The sequence below is a fragment of the Lithobates pipiens genome, unplaced genomic scaffold, assembly GCF_037356315.1.
Source record: "Lithobates pipiens isolate NorthernLeopardFrog02 unplaced genomic scaffold, aLitPip1_a1.2 Scaffold_1, whole genome shotgun sequence".
Taxonomy (NCBI): Eukaryota; Metazoa; Chordata; class Amphibia; order Anura; family Ranidae; genus Lithobates; species Lithobates pipiens.
Genome location: NW_027507685.1, coordinates 147,750,882 through 147,770,224, shown reverse-complemented (window position 1 = coordinate 147,770,224; position 19,343 = coordinate 147,750,882). Strand labels below are relative to the sequence as shown.

The following is a 19,343-nucleotide window of genomic DNA, read 5'->3' as shown; positions in this document are numbered from 1 at the left end:
AATTTCCCTGAAGTGTTGCTGTGGTTATAAAGGGATACTTCCAGCTTAATCTATAAGTGCATGTTGGTGATAAAAAAAAATTGTTGCTCCTCTGATTGTGAAGATTTAAAGGAAGGAGCCACCTTCCACTCAGACTCCCAGTGCGTGAAAACATGTTAAACCGAGGAGTACTGTGCTAGGTAATACAACCTTACTGGCTCATGGTAATAAATCACCCACCCACTGATTTTCTGTAAATCAGGGGTAGGCAACCTTTCAGGGGTTGAGACCTACATGAACAACATGGAGGAAATCAAAGATCCATAGGGGAGAAAGGGCACCTAAGATCCCCTTCACATCATCCCTCTCGCAGCAGTAGTGTCCTATGCCCATTCCCCACAGTAGTGTCCTCAGCCCCCCCCCCCCCCCTTACAGTGGTGTCCTCTGCCTCCCCATAGCAGTGTCCTCTGCCTCCCTTCCCATCACTCCCCACTGTAGTGCCCGCTGCCCCCCCCCATAGAAATGTCCTCTGCTCTTCTATACATCACCCTCCAACTGTAGTGTCCTCTGCCCCACTTCACAACCCCCCCCCCCCATGAAGTGCCCTGTGCCCCCCTTCATATCAACCCCCTCCCTTTAGTGTCCTCTACCCTTCTCCCCACCCCAAAAGAAGTGTCCTCTGTCTCCCACCATCATCATCCCACACACAAACACACACCAATGTGTTAACACTCTCCTACCTTACACAGGTATACTGCAGAGCAGAGAGCAGGATGCAGCACAGTACCCAATGGAGGGCAGGAGCGAGAGCTGCCAGAGTTAACTTTTCATATTAAAAAGCTGGTGCTTAGTTGCTGGGACCGCCTGACATCCTAGCAACCAATCACCTGCTGGTTAATTTGAAAAGTGAACTGAGGAAGCTCCCGTCTTCCATCCAGTACTGTGATACCTCCCGCTCTCCGCTCTGCAGTGAAGAGGAGAGTGGCAGAGGCTAGGGAGAAGGACTGGCAAAGCAGCGCCGCATTTGAAATCTACCTGTCAGTTGCCAGCGATCCACAGCTTGCCAACCCCCGCTTGATCTGGTCATGCAACAAGTGAGGCAAGTGTGAAGTCAAAACTTTTGATCTGTGCTTGCTCCAGGTTAGTACCTCAGAAAAACTGGCACCATTGAATCTGCTTATTTTGCCTCACATGGGTAAAGAACAGAGTTTGTTTTAAGGGATTTGAAAAAAGGTCGTACTCTTGTGACAAATGGTTATATAGTCTTGTTAGAATGGTCTCAGCTTGGATTAAAAAAAAAAGATATAGACAGTCTGTCCAACCCTTTTAGTAAGGGTTTCTGGGAGGTAGAGCTTGGGGTAAATGTCCCTTCACTTTATCTGTTATGACACTTTCCTACAGAATGAAGAACATGTATACTCACTTCAAACTTTTGTACTTCCACACGTAGTTTCTCAATGTTATTTCCAATCTCTATTAACTTCTGACCCACACTGCCAGCATCTCCCATCTGTGGGTTCTTCAGATAGACATCTCTCATCTTCGTCAAGGCATCTCTGTGTTACAAATGAAAGGAAAAAAAAAGGACTGTTTAATAAAGCCCATTTATAAACCTGGGGCAGTCAAAAACACTATAAGTAATTAGAAACTAAAATCTGGCTACTATGGCTTCTGGTTCATTTTGCAATCAAGTTTGGGGATCAAGACCACCATGGGCTACTTGCCTAAAATAGACCTAAACCCAAACTAGATGACATTTAGCGCCGTGTATCCTTACCACTTCTGCGCCTCAGTTTCGTTGGGTCATCACCAGAATTTTATAGCCAATTCCTGTCTACATGCTCTCCTCCAGCATCGGTAATTATCCCCTGCTGATTTTGTACGTTTGCCCACTGAAAATGATCAGTCTATCAGTCTAAAACGCATTTCAAAAAAGTTATAAATTGATTTGCATTTTGAGTGAAATAAGTATTTGATCCCCTATCAATCAGCAGAGGTGATCAAATACCACCAAGAGAAAGCTCTACTTGTGGGGAAATAAAGGACATGAATTTTATTTGTGGACAGCGTTGCACGACCGTGTAACTGTCAGTTAAAGTAACGAACTGCCATGGTCATGAAGGGGGGTAAACCTTCTGGGGCTGAAGTGGTTAATATTCGAAACCCTGAAATTTCTCTGCCTACTAATTCCTGTCTACCTAGGGGTTCTAAAAGTCCCCATGACCTTTGTAATTTTAATCTCCTGTTTTATTGTCTATACTATAAACTAAATAAAAATCAAGCAGAGAGAGCCGAAATCACAGCAGGTGTGCATACCCAGGAACTAATATACATCTTACCACTAGAAAGGTATTTACAATTTGCATATCTCATTTAAAGCCTAGAATCCTTTGGGGTTAATGTTATAACAACTTGGTCCTCACTAAAAAAAAAATTTGTGTGACCAAGACCACGCAAGCTCAGAAACTGTGAATGAATGACAAAGCCGTGTGGATGGACGCTGTTTAAAAATTGTGACAGTGGGTGTGGGGAAAAGATCCCCTGCCCGCTGTCACAGGGAGGAGGGAGTGGATTGCAGGGGCTGGAACATGTTACATGTTTCACCCTAAATATGGGTGGAACATGCAGCATGGTTCCAAAGGTGATCTTAGCCTTTAACATTGAGGTCCGCTTATAGTTTGTGTTCCCCTGCTTTCCCCCCCATTTACATTCCAAGTAATTTTTTTAAATAAAACATTTCCATTTTCTTTACATACCCTGTTTTAAACTCAGTGATGTCATCACAGGGTCTCTGTGCATCTCTTTGACTTCTTTATAAAAAGGCTTCTAAGATGGCCGTGATATTCCTTACCTCTGATCGATCTCTTTCTGGATGTCTTTATTTAGTTCATCAACCTTTTGCTGCAGCTTTTTCCGCCTCTGTTCCGGTGGCAGGTTGCTGAAGTCCTCCGGCGTTGCCCCCTGGTGGAAACCAAAACACTATAAGGTCACGTTCACCATCTGCTCCAATGGCATGCACTAGCTAGGATCATGCATCACATGCCAAAAAAAAGGAGGAGGAGAAAAAAAAAAAACGAAAAATGAATTTCACACCACCACAGGCTAGCGATTCCCTACACCAAAGCTTCACATCGCAAAGGCCAATAGGAATTCCACTTACAAAATACTTTTAATAGTGTCGAAAAGTTGGAAACATGGCAAGTTTGTGTGCATAAAACCTTTGCTGCATTCCTAATTTGGAATTGTAATCTTCAATTTACACCATTGAGTTCACATTTACAGCTCTTTCTATATGTGATATATCTACTATGTGTTCTTAGAGGACCAATCATGACTCAAATTATGTAATAGTATTATCTATAGAGCTTTGAAGTTAAAGTAGAATGACAGGCAGAACTTTTTTCCATTTTTGATAGAGCAAGAGATGGTTATAACCTCTGTCAGATTTTTTTTTTGCCAACTGTGCCCCATTGTGGAGATTTCACTTCACTTCCTGTCCCATAGCCAAACAGGAAGTGAGAGGAAATTCCTGCAAATTAAGGGAATTCCATGAGAATTAGTTTCCCCATTGGAAGAATTCCGCTCTGTTGCTTTTCTGGGGACAACACAAAATTTGAGATTTTTTTTACTTTCACTTTCAATGATAAATGTAAACAGGACATACAGAGAGGGGGAATCTCCTTAACGGGGACAGACAGCAATAAAAACTGACAAATGTTCTAATTATCTCCACTCTATCTTAAAAAAAAGTTTTGCTTTTAGTTATATTATATGATAGTCGAATCAAGAAGCAGATTGGATTGCGCTGAAGGCACGGAACTGGAAACATAATGACAATTGAGATCATGGGCAATAGAGAGCAGACTGGGAATAGTTCAGTGTGTTGATCATCCTTTATAGTTCAATCAGTATGCTGGGGGTGAACCGAAGCAGAGACCTGGGATCTGGACAGATTATCTGGCAGAGGTGCCTGGACCATAAGTTTATCTAAATTCAATTACAAATTCTTCAGCAGGTTAAACAGTTCCTGTATGTATAATGTATTTTTAAAATGGAACTAAACCTTTTTAGCCAATGAAGCTGCCATCTTGGTCTCTGTTTGATCTTCAGCTGCCATGATGCTGCACAAGTAATCAGTTAGAACAGGGCTTGACAAATCCCAGGCGCCAGGTTGACTAGAAATTGTGTCCTGGTGTCTGGGCTTTTTCCAGCGCATTCACTGGGAACACAGACCAAGCTGACACCACCTAACATGCTCCAATCCTGGGGCTGAGGCTGCTGCCAGATCCCGCCCACTGCACCTTGCCTTTGGTTAAGCGGCCTGACTGTCTGGAGTAGCCAGGTGGCGATTGGCTGAGGCAGGGGTGACTAGGCTTGGCACTCACTTCCACCTGGGTGTCAATGGTGAAGCTGAGCTCTTGATAAGCGAAACAAGGAAATAGTGCAGGCCTATGGGGCCCCAGGGGCAGGGACAGGGCTCGAGCAGGTGGCAGACGGTTGGACAGAGGGACAGACACCGGGCTGGAGAGGTGTTGTATCATCTATGATGGGGCAATACGCACCTGTGTGCTGCCAATGGTACACCTCTTGGGTGTGTATGCACTGAGGGCAGGGGCTGCTGGGGGACTACAAGTCCCAGCATGTGCTGTACCTACACTGCAGACTGTGATAGAACTACAAGTACCAGCATGTGCTGTACCTCACTCACTACGATTTTAAATGTACTAAGTTCTTAGGGATCCTATGAAGATTAATATGCAAAAGCTGAGAGGCATAACTGTGTATAGACCTGTGTCATGCATCTGTAAAGATACACATCAGGGCTACATATGAGAATGTGTTTTGTCGTTGAAAATAAAGCTTTGTTGGTTAAAGTTTTACTAAACCTACAACAGTACAATCAGTCTGTATATGCGGTAACTTTATTGCATGTCCCTGTAGTAAAGCATGCTTGTTATACTCAGTGTGGAACCTAAGGTATTAATCATCCACATTGTGTAAAGTGTTTGATCCTGTATGCACAGATCCTCCTGTTCTTGCATTGTCCCCAATTCATCTGCTGACAGTACAGAGCCCTAGGAGGCACTCTGCACATGCTCAGTTTGATGTGTATTGCTAGAGAGTTTTTTTTTCTTGGAGGGGGGGGGGGGGGACAAAGGGTCAGGGGTCCTGCAGCCTCATAGGACAGTCAGAGAAGAATAAAAACTCCTCCTACAAGCTTTAACCAGACACTAATGGAAGCCACAAGACTGCTATATACTGCTGAGAAAAGGTATTTAGCAGTTTATATTTACTAAAATAATTGCATTTCCATGTTCTTTGTACTGTGGGAGACCAGCATAGGCGTCCGCAGGTAGGGTCAAGGGGGAGCAAGAGCCCTCCCCCCCGGAATCAGGGATAGGATCAGGAGTTTCCCACTTGGTCTTTATGCTTGCGCCGGTGGCCGGCCTTGCTCGGCCGGTGACAGCTGGTGCGAGGAGCGGGACAGCGAAGGCCTCAAGGGGTGGGCAGGATGACATAGTGCGAGCGAGTGGCCCAGGAGACAGAATCCATGGGAAAGGAGAGCAGCAAAATGCCAGGAACAGTGGGCACAACGTCCCCGGCACCTCCCAGAGCCTGGAACTCATGGACTCCTTAAACCTCCTCACCGCTCCCAGGCCTGGAGGACAGACTGACTGGGGGTTCAGAGAACAACGACGGGCAGGAAATGCAAGCAGCCAGGGACTGCTCCATGTCACATCATAGATCCGATGGAATGATCAGAGCACCTACTGTCCTTGCCAGCTGCTGGCCATCATGGACATCCTACTGGCATGCAAGGTACTATACTGAGCATTACACACACCACTAGGACATAGGGGCACTTGAGGGACTGCAGACAGGGATAGGGGATCCCTCTCTCTGACCCCCTCTCTTCTGCCATGTCTGCAGTCTTTGACAGTCTCTTGGGCTATGTCCACAGTCTGATCATCTCCAGTACTACATCTGCAGTCTCTGACCATGATAAGGACATTGTCGAAAAGGGTCAGAGCATAGGTGACCTTAAAATTATGCCCCCCCCCCCCCCCAAAAAAAAAAGTTGCAGGCTGCTGGGTTTAGTAACCCTGGCTCCTAACTTTTTTCTTTATCTGGCCAAGCATATTTGTCAAGCCCTGAGTTGGGACACTGGCCATGTGACTGTTTGACAGTTTGTTTGAAAGCACAACCAATTTGACATTTAGATTCCTGGAACGTGCCTACTGAAACTGCTAAATCAATGGGTTTAGTTCCACTTTAAATAGTTGCCTAGAGTTGAGTATTAGGAGGACTGTACGTTATAGTTATAATCTATTATTTGATACTACTCTCTCAGGTATTGGGAAATAGTAGTGCGAAGTCAGGCAGTTGATAGGGCAGCAACTTTCAGGCTTTAGGTAACCCCCCTCCCCCCCGACTCTCAAGCTGAAGAATCAGACAAACAAAATAAGGGGGCAAATATAACTATTTTATAAGTAAGCCTGCACAGTTTCTTAGTTCTATTTATTTGCTATGCTTTTTGTTTTTAACAATTCTACATGTTGCTGTGTTTTGCCTATTTTTATTTTTTTTTTACATTTTTGCTGGATGCCGTGTGTGATATGTTAACACATGAAGCCATTATGTTGGCCACTGGGAGACACCTGAGCGTTTTTATCTCATAAAAACGCCCAATAAATGTCTGAAAAACGTCAAATAAGCAAAATCCCATTCATTTCAATGGCACCTGAGAACCATGAGCTTCTGTGGGGCAGATTAAAGGCTTTTTCTGCCTTTTACATTGGTGACCTGAACAAAATTGCGGCGAAATCACGACTGTGTGAATGCAGCCTAAAACTTGGCTGCTACAGATAACCTTCTGAGATGCAATCCAACAAACATATGGCAGGAACCTCACCTGAGATCAACATCTGCTTCTAGTTTGGAGATTTGGGGGGTAAAGTCTGTTAATGTAATCAAACACAACAGTGGTGGGCTTCTGTGTCAGCTGATCAACAAATCAGAAAAGGAAATCTACAGGGTTCAGATATTAAAGATAGAAGATAAGGCAAGACTGCAGGCACATATAAACTGCTGAAAATGTACCCAAACTATACTTAAGGTACCAGAATAAGGAAAGGTATGGTCAGCACTCAGGATAACATCCATAAAATAGTATCCCTTTATTGAAAAGACATGTACAATGCTGTAAAAAAGCATACGTGTTCCAGAAGTTAGCCCTTAGTCATCGTCAAGGACTAACGTTCAAAGCGCGTTGGCTGCTTTTACAGCATTTGTACATATCGTTTCAATAAAGTTATGCTATTTTTTGGATCTCATCCTGAGTGCTGACCATCCCTTTCCTTAATCTGGTATGTTTGAGGTGTCGGCAGCCTCGAGGTCTGAGTATCGGGCAGAGTTGTTACCTGGGAATGTTGTAGCGCCTACACACCTGTTTATACTTAAGGTATACCTCTCATAAAAGAAGTACAGGGATAGTCAGTGCAAGGCTTCTTCTCAAATGCTAGTAGCTTGGCTGTCTGATTTTAAGTCACAGAACATGCTGTATGTTTGTGCATGCATATATAAATCGATCAGCCATAACTTTATGACCACCCACCTAATATTGAGTAGGTCCCCCCCTTTCCAACAAAACAGCTCCAACCCATCAAGGCATGGTCTCCACTGGACCTCTGAAGGTATGCTGGGGTATCTGGCACCAAGCCATCAGTAGCAGATCCTTTAAGTTTGGTAAGTTGAGAGGTGTGACCTCCATGGATCAGACTTGTTTTTTTCCAGCACATCCCACAGATCCTCCGATGGATTGAGATCTGCAGAATTTGGATGGCAAACACCTCAAACTCATTGCTGTGTTCCTCAAACCATTCTTGCATTGTGGCAGGGTGCGTTATCCTGATGATAGAGGCCACTGCCTTCAGAGAATACCATTCCTTATTTGGTCAGCTACAATGTTTAGGTAGGTGGTACATGTCAAGTAATATACATGAATGACAGGACCCAAGGTTATCCCAGCAAAACATTGCCAAAAGCGTCACACTGCCTCCACCGGCTTGCCTTCTCCCCATACTGCATCATGGTGCCATCTCTTCTCCAGGTAAAGGACGCACATGCACCCGGCCATCCACATGATGTAACAAAAGTTATTTATCAAACCAGGCCACCTCTTTCCATTGCTCCGTGGTCCAGTTCTGATGCTCACATGTCCAATGTAGACACTTTTGGCTATGGGAAAGGCAAATGAGGTGAGCACCATTCCAGATGCTTCCCTGTGGGATCCTCAGCTGCCAAAGAAAAATCCTGGGTGCCTGCCTGGGTCTGCAAACCCATCTGTGCAAGTGGAAGAGGAGAAAATAGTGGCATTTCCAGAAAGTAAAATTTGTTCCTTTATTGTACACACATGGGAATAAAAGACATGCCACACACACTCAACCCATAAAGGGTCAGCAGACGCGTTTCACACTCCTGTGCTTTATCATTGCTTATTTTCTCCTCTTCCACTTGCACTTTTGGCTATGAACGCAGGTCAGAATGGGCAATCTGACCACTCCACGGCTATCCAGCCCCATAGACAACAAACTGCAATGTCCATTTTTTTCTGCTTTTAGCACATCAACTTTGGGGACAACATGTTTACTTGCGGCCTAATATATCCCACCAACATTCATTTGCCATAGTAACAAGATAATGAATGTTATTGACTAAAGTTGGTCATACAGTTATGGCTGATCGGTGTTTATACACTGCATATATGATTATTAAACAGTAACTAGACCAAGGACATAACGTCTGCTGCTTGTAGTAAATAAATAATTGTGCACAGAAACCTGTTTGATGTCACTTGGTAAGGACGGTCTAATTGGTCAGGTTATGTACAGGTACACTTCAAAAGATTATTACTGACTGGATAAAATTGAAGGCTGGGCTTTATTCCTTGCCTCATAAAAAAAAAATCTGGGCTGATATTTAACCTAAGCAGAACAGGATTTGGCTGTAATAAGCTTCTTTACCACTAGATGGTGCACTATGCCTTTTCTAGGGCTGCCTGTCATTTGTGCCCCCACACAGGTCTCTCTAGACACAAAGCAGAGAACAATGCCTTTGTTTTATTATTAAGCAGAAAGCCCAAGGAAACTGGAGCGCTTAAAAAAAAACAAAAAAACAGCCAGGCTATAACCAAAACCAATCAACAAAACAAGCTGGCATGATTGTGCTCATGATGATAAGAGGTAGGCACTCAGACTTTGAGTTGTAGTAAGCCTTAGCATGGACCCCATCTGATGATTACTGATCACCCCATAGTCCAGATACCTTTGCCTGGTATCTGATTCTGCCCAGCTAAACCCTCTACTGATGCAGTGACATTTCCCAGCAATGTCAGATCTGACGCTGGTCAGCTCCCACCGCATTCCATCTGACAGCACGCTCTGCCACGCCTGACTACTCCTAAGTTGCCCTTGCTGTGTCCTGGCATCTGCTCCTTCATCACACAGGCAGAAGAAGAAAATCCCAGGTTGGTGCTGAAAAAACAGCTGCCCAACAACTAGCCAATCCACCAATGAGAACGCTGGGCACAGATGAAATGTGGAATGGAGACAGAGAATAATTATTGCACGTCCTTTTCATTTAAAGGATCACTAAAGGCAATTTTTTTTTTTAAATAACAAACATGTTATACTTACCTCCACTGTGCAGCTCGTTTTGCACAGAGTGGCCCCGAACCTGCTCTTCTGGGGTCCCTCGGCAGCTGTCTCTCCCGCATAGAATGCATTAAGGTGAAAATACTTTTACCTTTATAACCCCTTTAAACAAGAAGGGATTATATATTATTTTAACGCTGTATTACTATATACAGTATGTGATTAAAGAGGAATCCAAAAGCAAATATTGCAGCTTACCAATTCTTAGATGTGATGGCTGCATTTGTTTTCTTTTTTAGGCATTTAGTCATCCAGTCAGTAAGTCTATTTTTCAAGGTTTAAGCTCTCCAACATAATGTATCAGTTTACATGGATGAGCCAAACCATATAACAGTGACAGGGGTGTAGAAACTGATTAGCTTTTATTTATTCCCCAAAAGGAAAACAAAAAAAAACCTGTTTGCTGTAACTGCTAATAGAGTGTGAGGTGGAGTTTGGCTTCAATTAGTGTTTTTTAATCTGCTAATACATTTAACACTCCCCTCCCCCAGACTGACAATGCTGCTGTCCAAATCTGCTCCTGTGCTCTTTTATCCAGGGTGGGGACACTCTAATACAGGAGGTGTGTTACTGGGCAGATCACCAGGTGAAATCAGAGGGGAAAAGCCTAAATGAAAACGAATGCAGCCACCACATCATTGGTCAGCTGCAATAAAATACATTTTTGGTTTTAGGTTTAATACCAGTTATAAAGGTTTTATAAATCCTGTTTGTACATGGGGCAGCCCTGTGTGTTCATTACATATGCAGGTCTGGATCAGTAGTACTACATGGAGGATACACCTTTCCCCACTCTCATCAAAGCACAGTCATGAGTCATGTGTGACCTGAGCAAAAATAGTAGATTTAGAGAAACATATGTGAAACACAGGGGGATTTTAAAGGTGCCACACAGACAAATCAACAAAATCATATATAAAATATCAAACTTTATTTGAATACATAAATTTAAAAAAACAGATAAAAAACCATAACAGAAATTGCACTTAAAGAGTACTTTAAAAGTCTCCTGAGGAAGCCATTGATTGACGAAACATGTTGAGCTGAAGTCACTGTACATACACCTAAAGCCGCATAGAATTTCTGTTATGGCTTTTATCGAACTATGGTTTTTAACATTTATGAATTCAAATAAAATGTAATATTTTTATAGAATTGTATCTGTGGCACCTTTAAAATCCCCTTGTGTTTAACATGTGTCTCTAAATATACTTGATGGGATGTGGTGCCGTTGAATCTCAGGCACACGACTACTTAATATATTAAAAATAGACTATCAAGCAAACTTAACATACATACATAACATCTCAGCAGTGCTAGAAGTATATCTAAAGCCAAAACCTTTTTTTTCTGTTCGGGATAGAGAACAGTTAGAGCGCCTGTCAGTTTTTTTCTGTACCATCTCCCATTGGTGAGATTTCTGTTCACTTCCTGTGCCATAGACTCCACAGGAAGTGAGAGGAAACCTCTCCACAGTGAGGGAAACCCTCTTTATTGTCACAGCATAAGTGTGCCAATGGGAAGACCTCCCCTCTCTTCCAGTTCTGTTGACAACTCCTCCTCCTTCCTTATCATTTTCTGTCTCTGTGACAATGGTTACCAGGATAAATACAGAGACCAAATCTTCTTAATGTGGACAGACACGTCAATAACATTTTATTTATTACAGATATTTATAGAGCTCTGACTCTCTCAATCAACATTGATTATTTTTAATCCTCATGCTGCTAACATTAGTATACAGATAGGAAAGTATATCATATTTACTTGTTTTAAACTTTTTTTTTTTTTTTTTACATTTCTTCAGTTACTTCCTGGTTTCTTAACTAGGCAAATGATGTCATACATCCCAGAAGTCTTCAGGAGGGAAGGAGAGGAGGAGCATGCTTGAGCTAGGGGCAGATAGGTTCCAGGAATTAAATGCTACATGAATCATCTGCCCTTACTCAAGATGGCCACGGACAGAAATGCTAGAGGGTTGTTTTTCAAAGTGATTTCTCAACAAAATAAAGCATAGAGACATGCATGGATTGGGAAGTTTGCTTTGAATATTAAATATGATCTAAATAGCATTTTTGGTTTGTGGTGCTCAGATGCAGTAAAGCTCTGCTTTAGACCCCTTTCACACTGGGGCGTTTTCCAGGCGCTTTAGTGTTAAAAAAAAAGCGCCTGTAAAGCGCTTGAAAGAAGCTGCAACTGCAATCCCAATGTAAAAGCCCGAGTGCTTTCACACTGGGGCGTTTTTCAGGCGCTTTAGCTTTATAAAAAAGTGTCTGTAAAGCGCCTGAAAGAAGCCGCAACTGCAATCCCAATGTAAAAGCCTGAGTGCTTTCACACTGAGGTGCTGCGCTGGAAGGGCGTCAAAAAAAGTCCTGCAAGCAGCTTCTTTGCAGCGGTTTTGGAGCGGTGAATACACCGCTCCTAAAGCGGCCCTTCCTATTGAAATCAATGGGAAGCACCTGCAAAACGCCTGTAAAGCACTTTTGGCAGCATCGTTTTGTGGGCGCTTTTAACCCTTTATTTGGCCACTAGCAGGGGTTAAAAGCTCCCCAATAGTGCTCGAAAAACACTGGTAAAGCGCTGCTAGTTTAAGTGCCGCTTTACGAGCATTTTTTCGGGCGCTGACATTGTGAAAGGGCTCTTAAAGCACTTGGGCTTTCACATTGGGATTTCAGATGAGGCTTCTTTCAAGCACTTCACAGGCGCTTTTTTTAACGCTAAAGCGCCTGAAAAATGCCTGAAAAACGCCCCGGTGTGAAAGGGGGCTTAAAGTCAATAGTAAAGTGCACCTGTCATCTAAACAGAGTAGAGGTTATCATTTTGTGGATGGGAGTCATGATTCCGAGCAAACCTGCCCATATAAGAGCAGATCAGGTCCTCTAATTGTTCCCCTGCCCTGCAGTTAGCAGCCTGACTGGCAGACTTAGCCATCCATGGCAATCACCAAATGTGTTCTGTATCTGGCTATTGTTATCATAAGTATAAAGGGACCATAAGATTCAATCTCAGGATTGGCAAATTGCTCTTCAAAACTCAGTGGTGTCATTAGGTCCTTGCAAACTCAGATAGGCAGAACCCACAAAATTGCTGAGTCCATTGGCATTGAATGGTGCTTCTGAAACCAAGAAGTCATGTCAAACATTTAAATACATTGTTATAATAAACATCTGGGAGGTTGGTCCAAAGTAATAACAGCACAAATACAAATACAGTTAATGTTTTTAAATCACTCAGTAGATTATTTCGAGAAGGGATTTGAACACCTTAATGCTTATGAGATTTGGCTAAAAGTTTAGACAGCGTAGAACCAAAAGGTACCCAAGGAATCACATGACGAAGGATCACACACAATTTTGTGACACCCGGAAGGAAGAAGCACACGCACACAAAAAAATTAAAAACGCATGCAGTCTATGAAGTGAGGACGATCTCCAGAGGCACAAACAGCAATTTTGTCATAAATTAGAGGTCATAAGAGATAGGAGAAGGAACTCCCTAGATGGCCATAGTCTTATGTGACCTGTTGTTCCACCATGTCTGGAAAGCAGTGGGCTGTCTGCATATAGTGTTGTGGGAACACAATCTATAAAATGTGTCAATATCCTAAGATTTATGGAGAAGTACTAAAAGCTAGTTGAATCAGACCACCTTCTGGTGCTCCTGTTTTATAAAAAAAAAAAATGGTACCCTTTGGTAGACCCTGATGGTAGCTTAAAGCCCAACTGAAGCCTCAAATGTATTACTATAATGCAGTCAGGCTGCTTATACATTAGTAAATATGCTCTTCTCTCTGTGTTTTTACATAGTAAGTGATGCAGCATACGTTAAAATGCCCTGTACAAGTGGCCCACACTAGAGTCAAACTGCTCCTCTCTCACACAAGCAGTGTGCTGGTCTGACATTCACCTTTCCATGCTGCTCCAATCAACAGCACTGCCTGGGGGGCTAGAACACAGTTAAAGTGGAATTCCAGTAAAACTTCGAACTAAGCCTAAATCTACTTTGACGCCCATTCTAAGACTATTCTACCTTATAAAAGAAGAGACGTCTATGTTTATCTATTCTAAAGCCGCTCCAGTCCGGACACATGATCAAGTCCCAGCGCTGGCTTCAGTGTAGAGGGACAGCCTACAACGACTGCCCCATACTAAGCCTTTCAGTGATGTCATCACCCAGGCTCTACAGCCATTGTCACTGCCTCTCCTCCACACTGAAGCCAGCATGGGACCCCGATCATGTGACCAGACCATCTGACCAGACCGGAGCTGCTTCAGAATAGTTAAGTATAGACAACTTTTCTTTTACAGGGTACATAGAATAGTCTTAGAATGGGGTGAGAGTAGATCTAGACTTTAGATTTTGACTGGAATTCCACTTTAACTGTAGAGTTATGTAGGGGGGTCAGACCACTGAACATTCAAGTAAGGTGTGTATACTGCTTGGGTGAGTGCTTGATAATAGTTCAGTGTGTGTGCCCACCCTGGCTCGACACAACAAATATCCAGGATAAAGAGAAATCGGCCGCACACTGACACAGGACAGATGCAAAATAATTTCTTTAATGTCTTCACAGTCAGGAAAACAAGACAGGACAAACTGTTAACGCGTTTCACAATTAAATCACATGCTTAATCATGGCTTGGTTATGATTAAGCCATGATTTAAGTGTGAAACGTGTCAGCAGTTTGTCCGATCTTGCTTTCCTGACTGTGAAGACATTAAAGGAATTATTTTGCATCTGTCCTGTGTCGGTGTGTGGCCGATTTCTCTTTATCCCAGACCACTGAACACCCAGGCTGCTGGAACAGACTCTCCATAGGGCATTTTAAATGCTGCATCACTGAGTATGAAAAAAAAAAAAGACCATATATATGCTATCTTCAGTGGTGTGGTGGAAGCTGTAGAATACATAAAATCCCCCATCTGATAGACTAATTTGACAGAAGAACAAAATCCATAGGATGGTCTCCTACTGGCAGAATGTTGCAGGATGAATAGAGTTCAGTTGATCCCGTTCTGCCCGCGCACAAAGATGGAAATGTTACTACAGTCTGTGAGATTTAAGTTGGCCGCAGACATTGAAATTCGTCTGCTTCAGCAGGGACCGGCTGAATTTCGGTCCATTTGTGGCTGTCCCCGTTCGACAGAAGTCAGTGATTATATTGGTTTCTGTCGCATGGACAAGTGTATGCTGTCAGTGTATTCCAACACTGGGCTGAACGGAAAAAAAATTAACCATCTATAACCAGCTAAAGACTGCAGTTTCCTATCATGTACCCCATTAACCGTGGAGATTACTGGAGGCATCCCCATGTACAAGGAAGGGATTTAGAGGCCACAACTGTGTAATGTAAACACTGGTGTAATTTTGACAGCACAGTTGGGTATAATTATGTTTTTCGCTGCTGTCCATAAACTTCCAATCTAAATATCAAAAATAGTCCCAATGGCTTCATGGGTTATGCGTGTAGGCCTGGTGGGTTGGAAGGTGCTTTATAGATGTAGAAAATAATATTCCACATGTAAACATGACTAGGGGACACATGAATACTATTTCCATGCCTCACGGCTCAGTACTTTTATCCATAGGGATACAACAACTATCCAGGAAAACTAGGGAAGTATCACCAATCCCACCCCTTTCCCTACCCTAAATAAATGTCATTTGGAATCTGATTGATTGCTATTGGCAGGAAAGCCACTCCATTCCAGAGTAAAGTTAAATGATGCTGTTGATTTGAACCCCTCTTAAATAATAAGAGGAAAAACCATTTTGGAAGGGAATTTGTGTCTGGTTGTGCCTCGAGAGAAAAACATGTGAGTGTGAGCTTGTGCCAAAACAGTTCTTACCAACTTCAGAGAAAGCTTCATGGCAAAATTGGAGGTTCAAAATGAAAGTAAAAAAGGGGGTGGGGAAGAGAGGAAAACGGGAAGAGGAAAGAGAAAACAAAGTGTACATCAGCAAAGAATGGATGTCATGAGACTTGTTCTCTAGTCTAGAACATAAACTACTTCTAGCACCTTGACTCTGGAACTGGGTGAGAAAATGTAACACCAAACACAACCTGTGCGAAAGTTCACAAGCTCAGAGGTTCACGGCCTGAAAAATAGAAGCCCCCCTCCCCACAACCACCATATCTGCCTGTTATCATGGCAGCTGCCCGCCACGTTATTGTGCTTGGCACAGCTACATGTACAGTTGTAAATTATTATATTATGGAACCTAATTGTTTTACTTGGACACTGTTCTCATAACAATCTTTACTACAAAATGGAGAGCATGTGTAGCGTTTCCTTATTGTTCCAGTCTAAAATTCACTCATATTTAAATGGAAATGTAACCCCACCACTGCAATCAAAACTGACTGGAAGTGCAGAAAATATTTGAAAAGAAAAAGCTGATTCTGGGATTGGCCGAGGTATTAGTCACTTGGTCTTTTCTGAAGAGCAGGATAGCTCATTAAATGCGGCGACCAGCTCTGCCTGAATGATAGGCCCCACGATCTTCTGAACTAAAGCTGGCCATATACTGTTGTTATAACTGTTGTTACACTGTCATTGAATCAACTAATTTTGCTCAAACGCCCCTTCAAAAAAATTCCTGCTATTTATAAACAGAACCCCAGGTGTATTAAACTGGTTTCATTACAATGTGTATCATTTTTCTTGAACCATAACCACATTAATTTAGAAAAAATTGTCATTCTGCTCTTCAAAAATTGCTTGTCAAGAACAAACGTCGAAAGTCACTAACCATTAAAAAAATCACACGACCCATCCAAAAATTTACATTTTCAAACTAAATTCTACGGCTGTATGGCCAGCTTAAAGTGGTACTTAACCCCCTCTTCCCATGTTGCTTTTTTTCCTCCATTACTTGTAGTGCTTCATTTCATTTCATACTTACCCACACAGCAAACCCAAAGTTGTCGCACTGTGATCTGCAGTTCAGAAGACATAAACCGGGTCCTGTGCTGCCATTTGCTCCTTTTAACCTGGTTGCCTCTTTTAGGTACAGGCCTTCAGCTACTGATGGCACACCCCCATGGCTGCTTTGTGTGCCCGATCATACACCTTCCTGGAAAATGTGATTGAAGTATCCCAGGAGGCTGACTGGAGGCAGGAGGTGGGGCCCAAAAACAAAAAAATGGAGGGGTGTTTAAATGGAACTAACTGCCTTTTGGGAGTTAAGATTGGCTCTAACCAAGTGATGCACTAGTCAAGCAACCTTGTAGCAGCCTGATCCCAGAATCCCATTTATCTTTACTTATGTTTTCAGCACTTTCTATAAAATTTTGTGAATCTGTTCTTCAAATATCAATGAATTTTAAAGTTCAGTAGTCTGTTTTACAAACGTAAATAAAAACATAGGCTTGTTCGGTACATTATCATTATTATACATTATTTATGAAGTGCCAACAGTTTGCGCAATGCTTTAAAACATGAAGTGATGATGTGCATAGTGCAGCTACCCATAAAAACCTGCCTAGTGAGTTTTCTGATTGGTTGCTATGTTATTGCACCTAAGTCTTTCGCTTATTGAACAAGTCTACATAATGGCTGAAATACACATACACACGTATGAAGATCAAAAGTTCAAACACAGGAAATTTATCATGTAGCATGTATGAATCAGATTTAATTTTCGGTGAACACTACAGAATTTAGGGTTTAAATCTGATTGATTGCTATGGAAAACACAATTTCCTTGAGCATTAGTCTATATAACGAGATTTAGAAAGACCCTCTGCCTGGAACTCAACCATAGATAACACATCTACGTTAATCTTCTCTTATTAATCTGATATATAGATAAAAAGAGTCCTCACATTGTCAGAAGGGCAGATAAAAAAAAACTACTTTAAAAAATAAGCCAGATAGTGGTAACGTGACCTTTTAAAACTGCAGTTAGTATTTTTAGTCTTATGCACTAGACATGCAAAACTTTCTGCAGGTAGAGACACTTTGACTTTTTTAGTTTTCATTTCATTCATGTTCAAAACCTTTCGAGACTGATCGTCATAGGGTTCCACAAAATATACTTTTCTGCTTCAGTGGCAATGATCATTTCCAATAAAAAGGCAAAAGGACTGGCATGCTGTAGCCTGCTGTCTACAAATGACAAGCAAACTATGTAAACAACCTGCTGAAGATAGGGAAAAATAGAGATGAGCAAAAATCAAGCCACTGGAAATATTTCTTGTTATAGGTGAAGCATGTTGGGTTCAGTCGGCCATTGCCTTCTCATATGCCATGGATGCTCAAACACGTCTCCCTACAATAATTCCCAACACAATTCCTGTCCATCTGGGAGTTTTGGGTGATCCTGCCCACCTATGCCAGCAAGTCTTGTCACTTTCTCCATAATACAAAGTAAACTAAATAGCCAGAAAGTAAAGTGGGAATTTCTTATAATGTCATAGCAGGTGTGCAGGGATGGGACCTCAAAAACAGAAGACCAAGAGTCCCAAAAGATAGAAGAACCTGTAAGGTGGTTTGACTCTACAACATCTACCAAAAACTAAAATATCAGATTGCTTCTATATAATAACAAACAAAGCAATGTGAAAGCAACAATAAGGGCATGTGAAAAATTCTCCATTTGATCGCAGACACGTCCTTTTGGCACCAGACAAAAAAAGAGATGCAAGGGAATGAAACCATGCATGTTAGGGGAATCCTGTACTTTGTGAGGACATGACAGAGCTTGTGCGAGCCCTTCTCTGTACTGTACTGTGCGTGTGTGGAGGAGACGGAGCTGGCTGGGTACAGTAAGTGGGCAGGGGCACAGACACAGAGCTTTTACTGCAGTGACTTCAAGAGGAGAATACAAAACACGAGCATGAATCCAACCACTACGAGGTGAGGTCTTCTCCAAGGTGACAGAGCCGAGACTTCTCCTAACCTCCTTCCTGTGCCGAATGACAATGAAAATGAAAAGCTAAAGGCACAAATGTAACTAACAAGGGATGACTTATCAGAAACTGCAATAAGAACTGCCTGTATTTCCCACAAAAAACACTTACAATTGTAATTTTCCAGTCCTGGTTTCATTCTGATTAGTAACAAGGCAACACTGGCAGTTCTATTTTCAGAAGTATGGTTTTTTTTTTCAGAGAACCTAAATCTGGTAGATAAGTTGAAAAATCAACTGCATACCCAATTTTAATTAACACTGTACTGTAGGCTACGTACATGGTACATCAAAAGCACACCGAATAGCTTATATAACCCAACAGTCAGGCACTATGCGTTTATACAGTGCCTTGCGAAAGTATTCGGCCCCCTTGAACTTTTCAATCTTTTGCCACATTTCAGGCTTCAGACATAAAGATATAAAATTTTTATTTTTTGTGAAGGATCACCAACAAGTGGGACACAATTGTGAAGTGGAACGAAATCTATTGGATTTTTGAAACTTTTTTAACTAATAAAAAAATGAAAAGTGGGGCGTGCAAAATTATTCGGCCCCCTTGCATTAATACTTTGTAGAGCCACCTTTTGCTGCGATTACAGCTGCAAGTCATCTGGGGTATGTCTCTATCAGTTTTGCACTTTGAGAGACTGAAATTCTTGCCCATTCTTCCTTGCAAAACAGCTCGAGCTCAGTGAGGTTGGATGGAGAGCGTTTGTGAACAGCAGTTTTCAGCT

General features: G+C 42.3%; 1 protein-coding gene across 15 annotated transcripts in view; it reads right to left on the bottom strand.

Moving 5' to 3' along the window:
• FNBP1 (formin binding protein 1) overlaps positions 1–19,343 on the bottom strand; it is a 337,048-nt gene that overhangs the window by 19,727 nt on the left and 297,978 nt on the right. For 6 of the 15 annotated variants that reach the window (XM_077478358.1, XM_077478341.1, XM_077478398.1 and 3 more), the window contains 2 exons: positions 2,831–2,940; positions 1,403–1,535 (listed from right to left, as the gene is read on the bottom strand). In XM_077478358.1, coding sequence (XP_077334484.1) covers positions 1,403–1,535; positions 2,831–2,940 — 243 coding nt within the window. Of the gene's footprint in view, positions 1–1,402; positions 1,536–2,830; positions 2,959–15,542; positions 15,558–19,343 lie in introns of all 15 variants that reach the window. The other 9 variants (XM_077478333.1, XM_077478293.1, XM_077478375.1 and 6 more) reach the window with 3 other exon arrangements.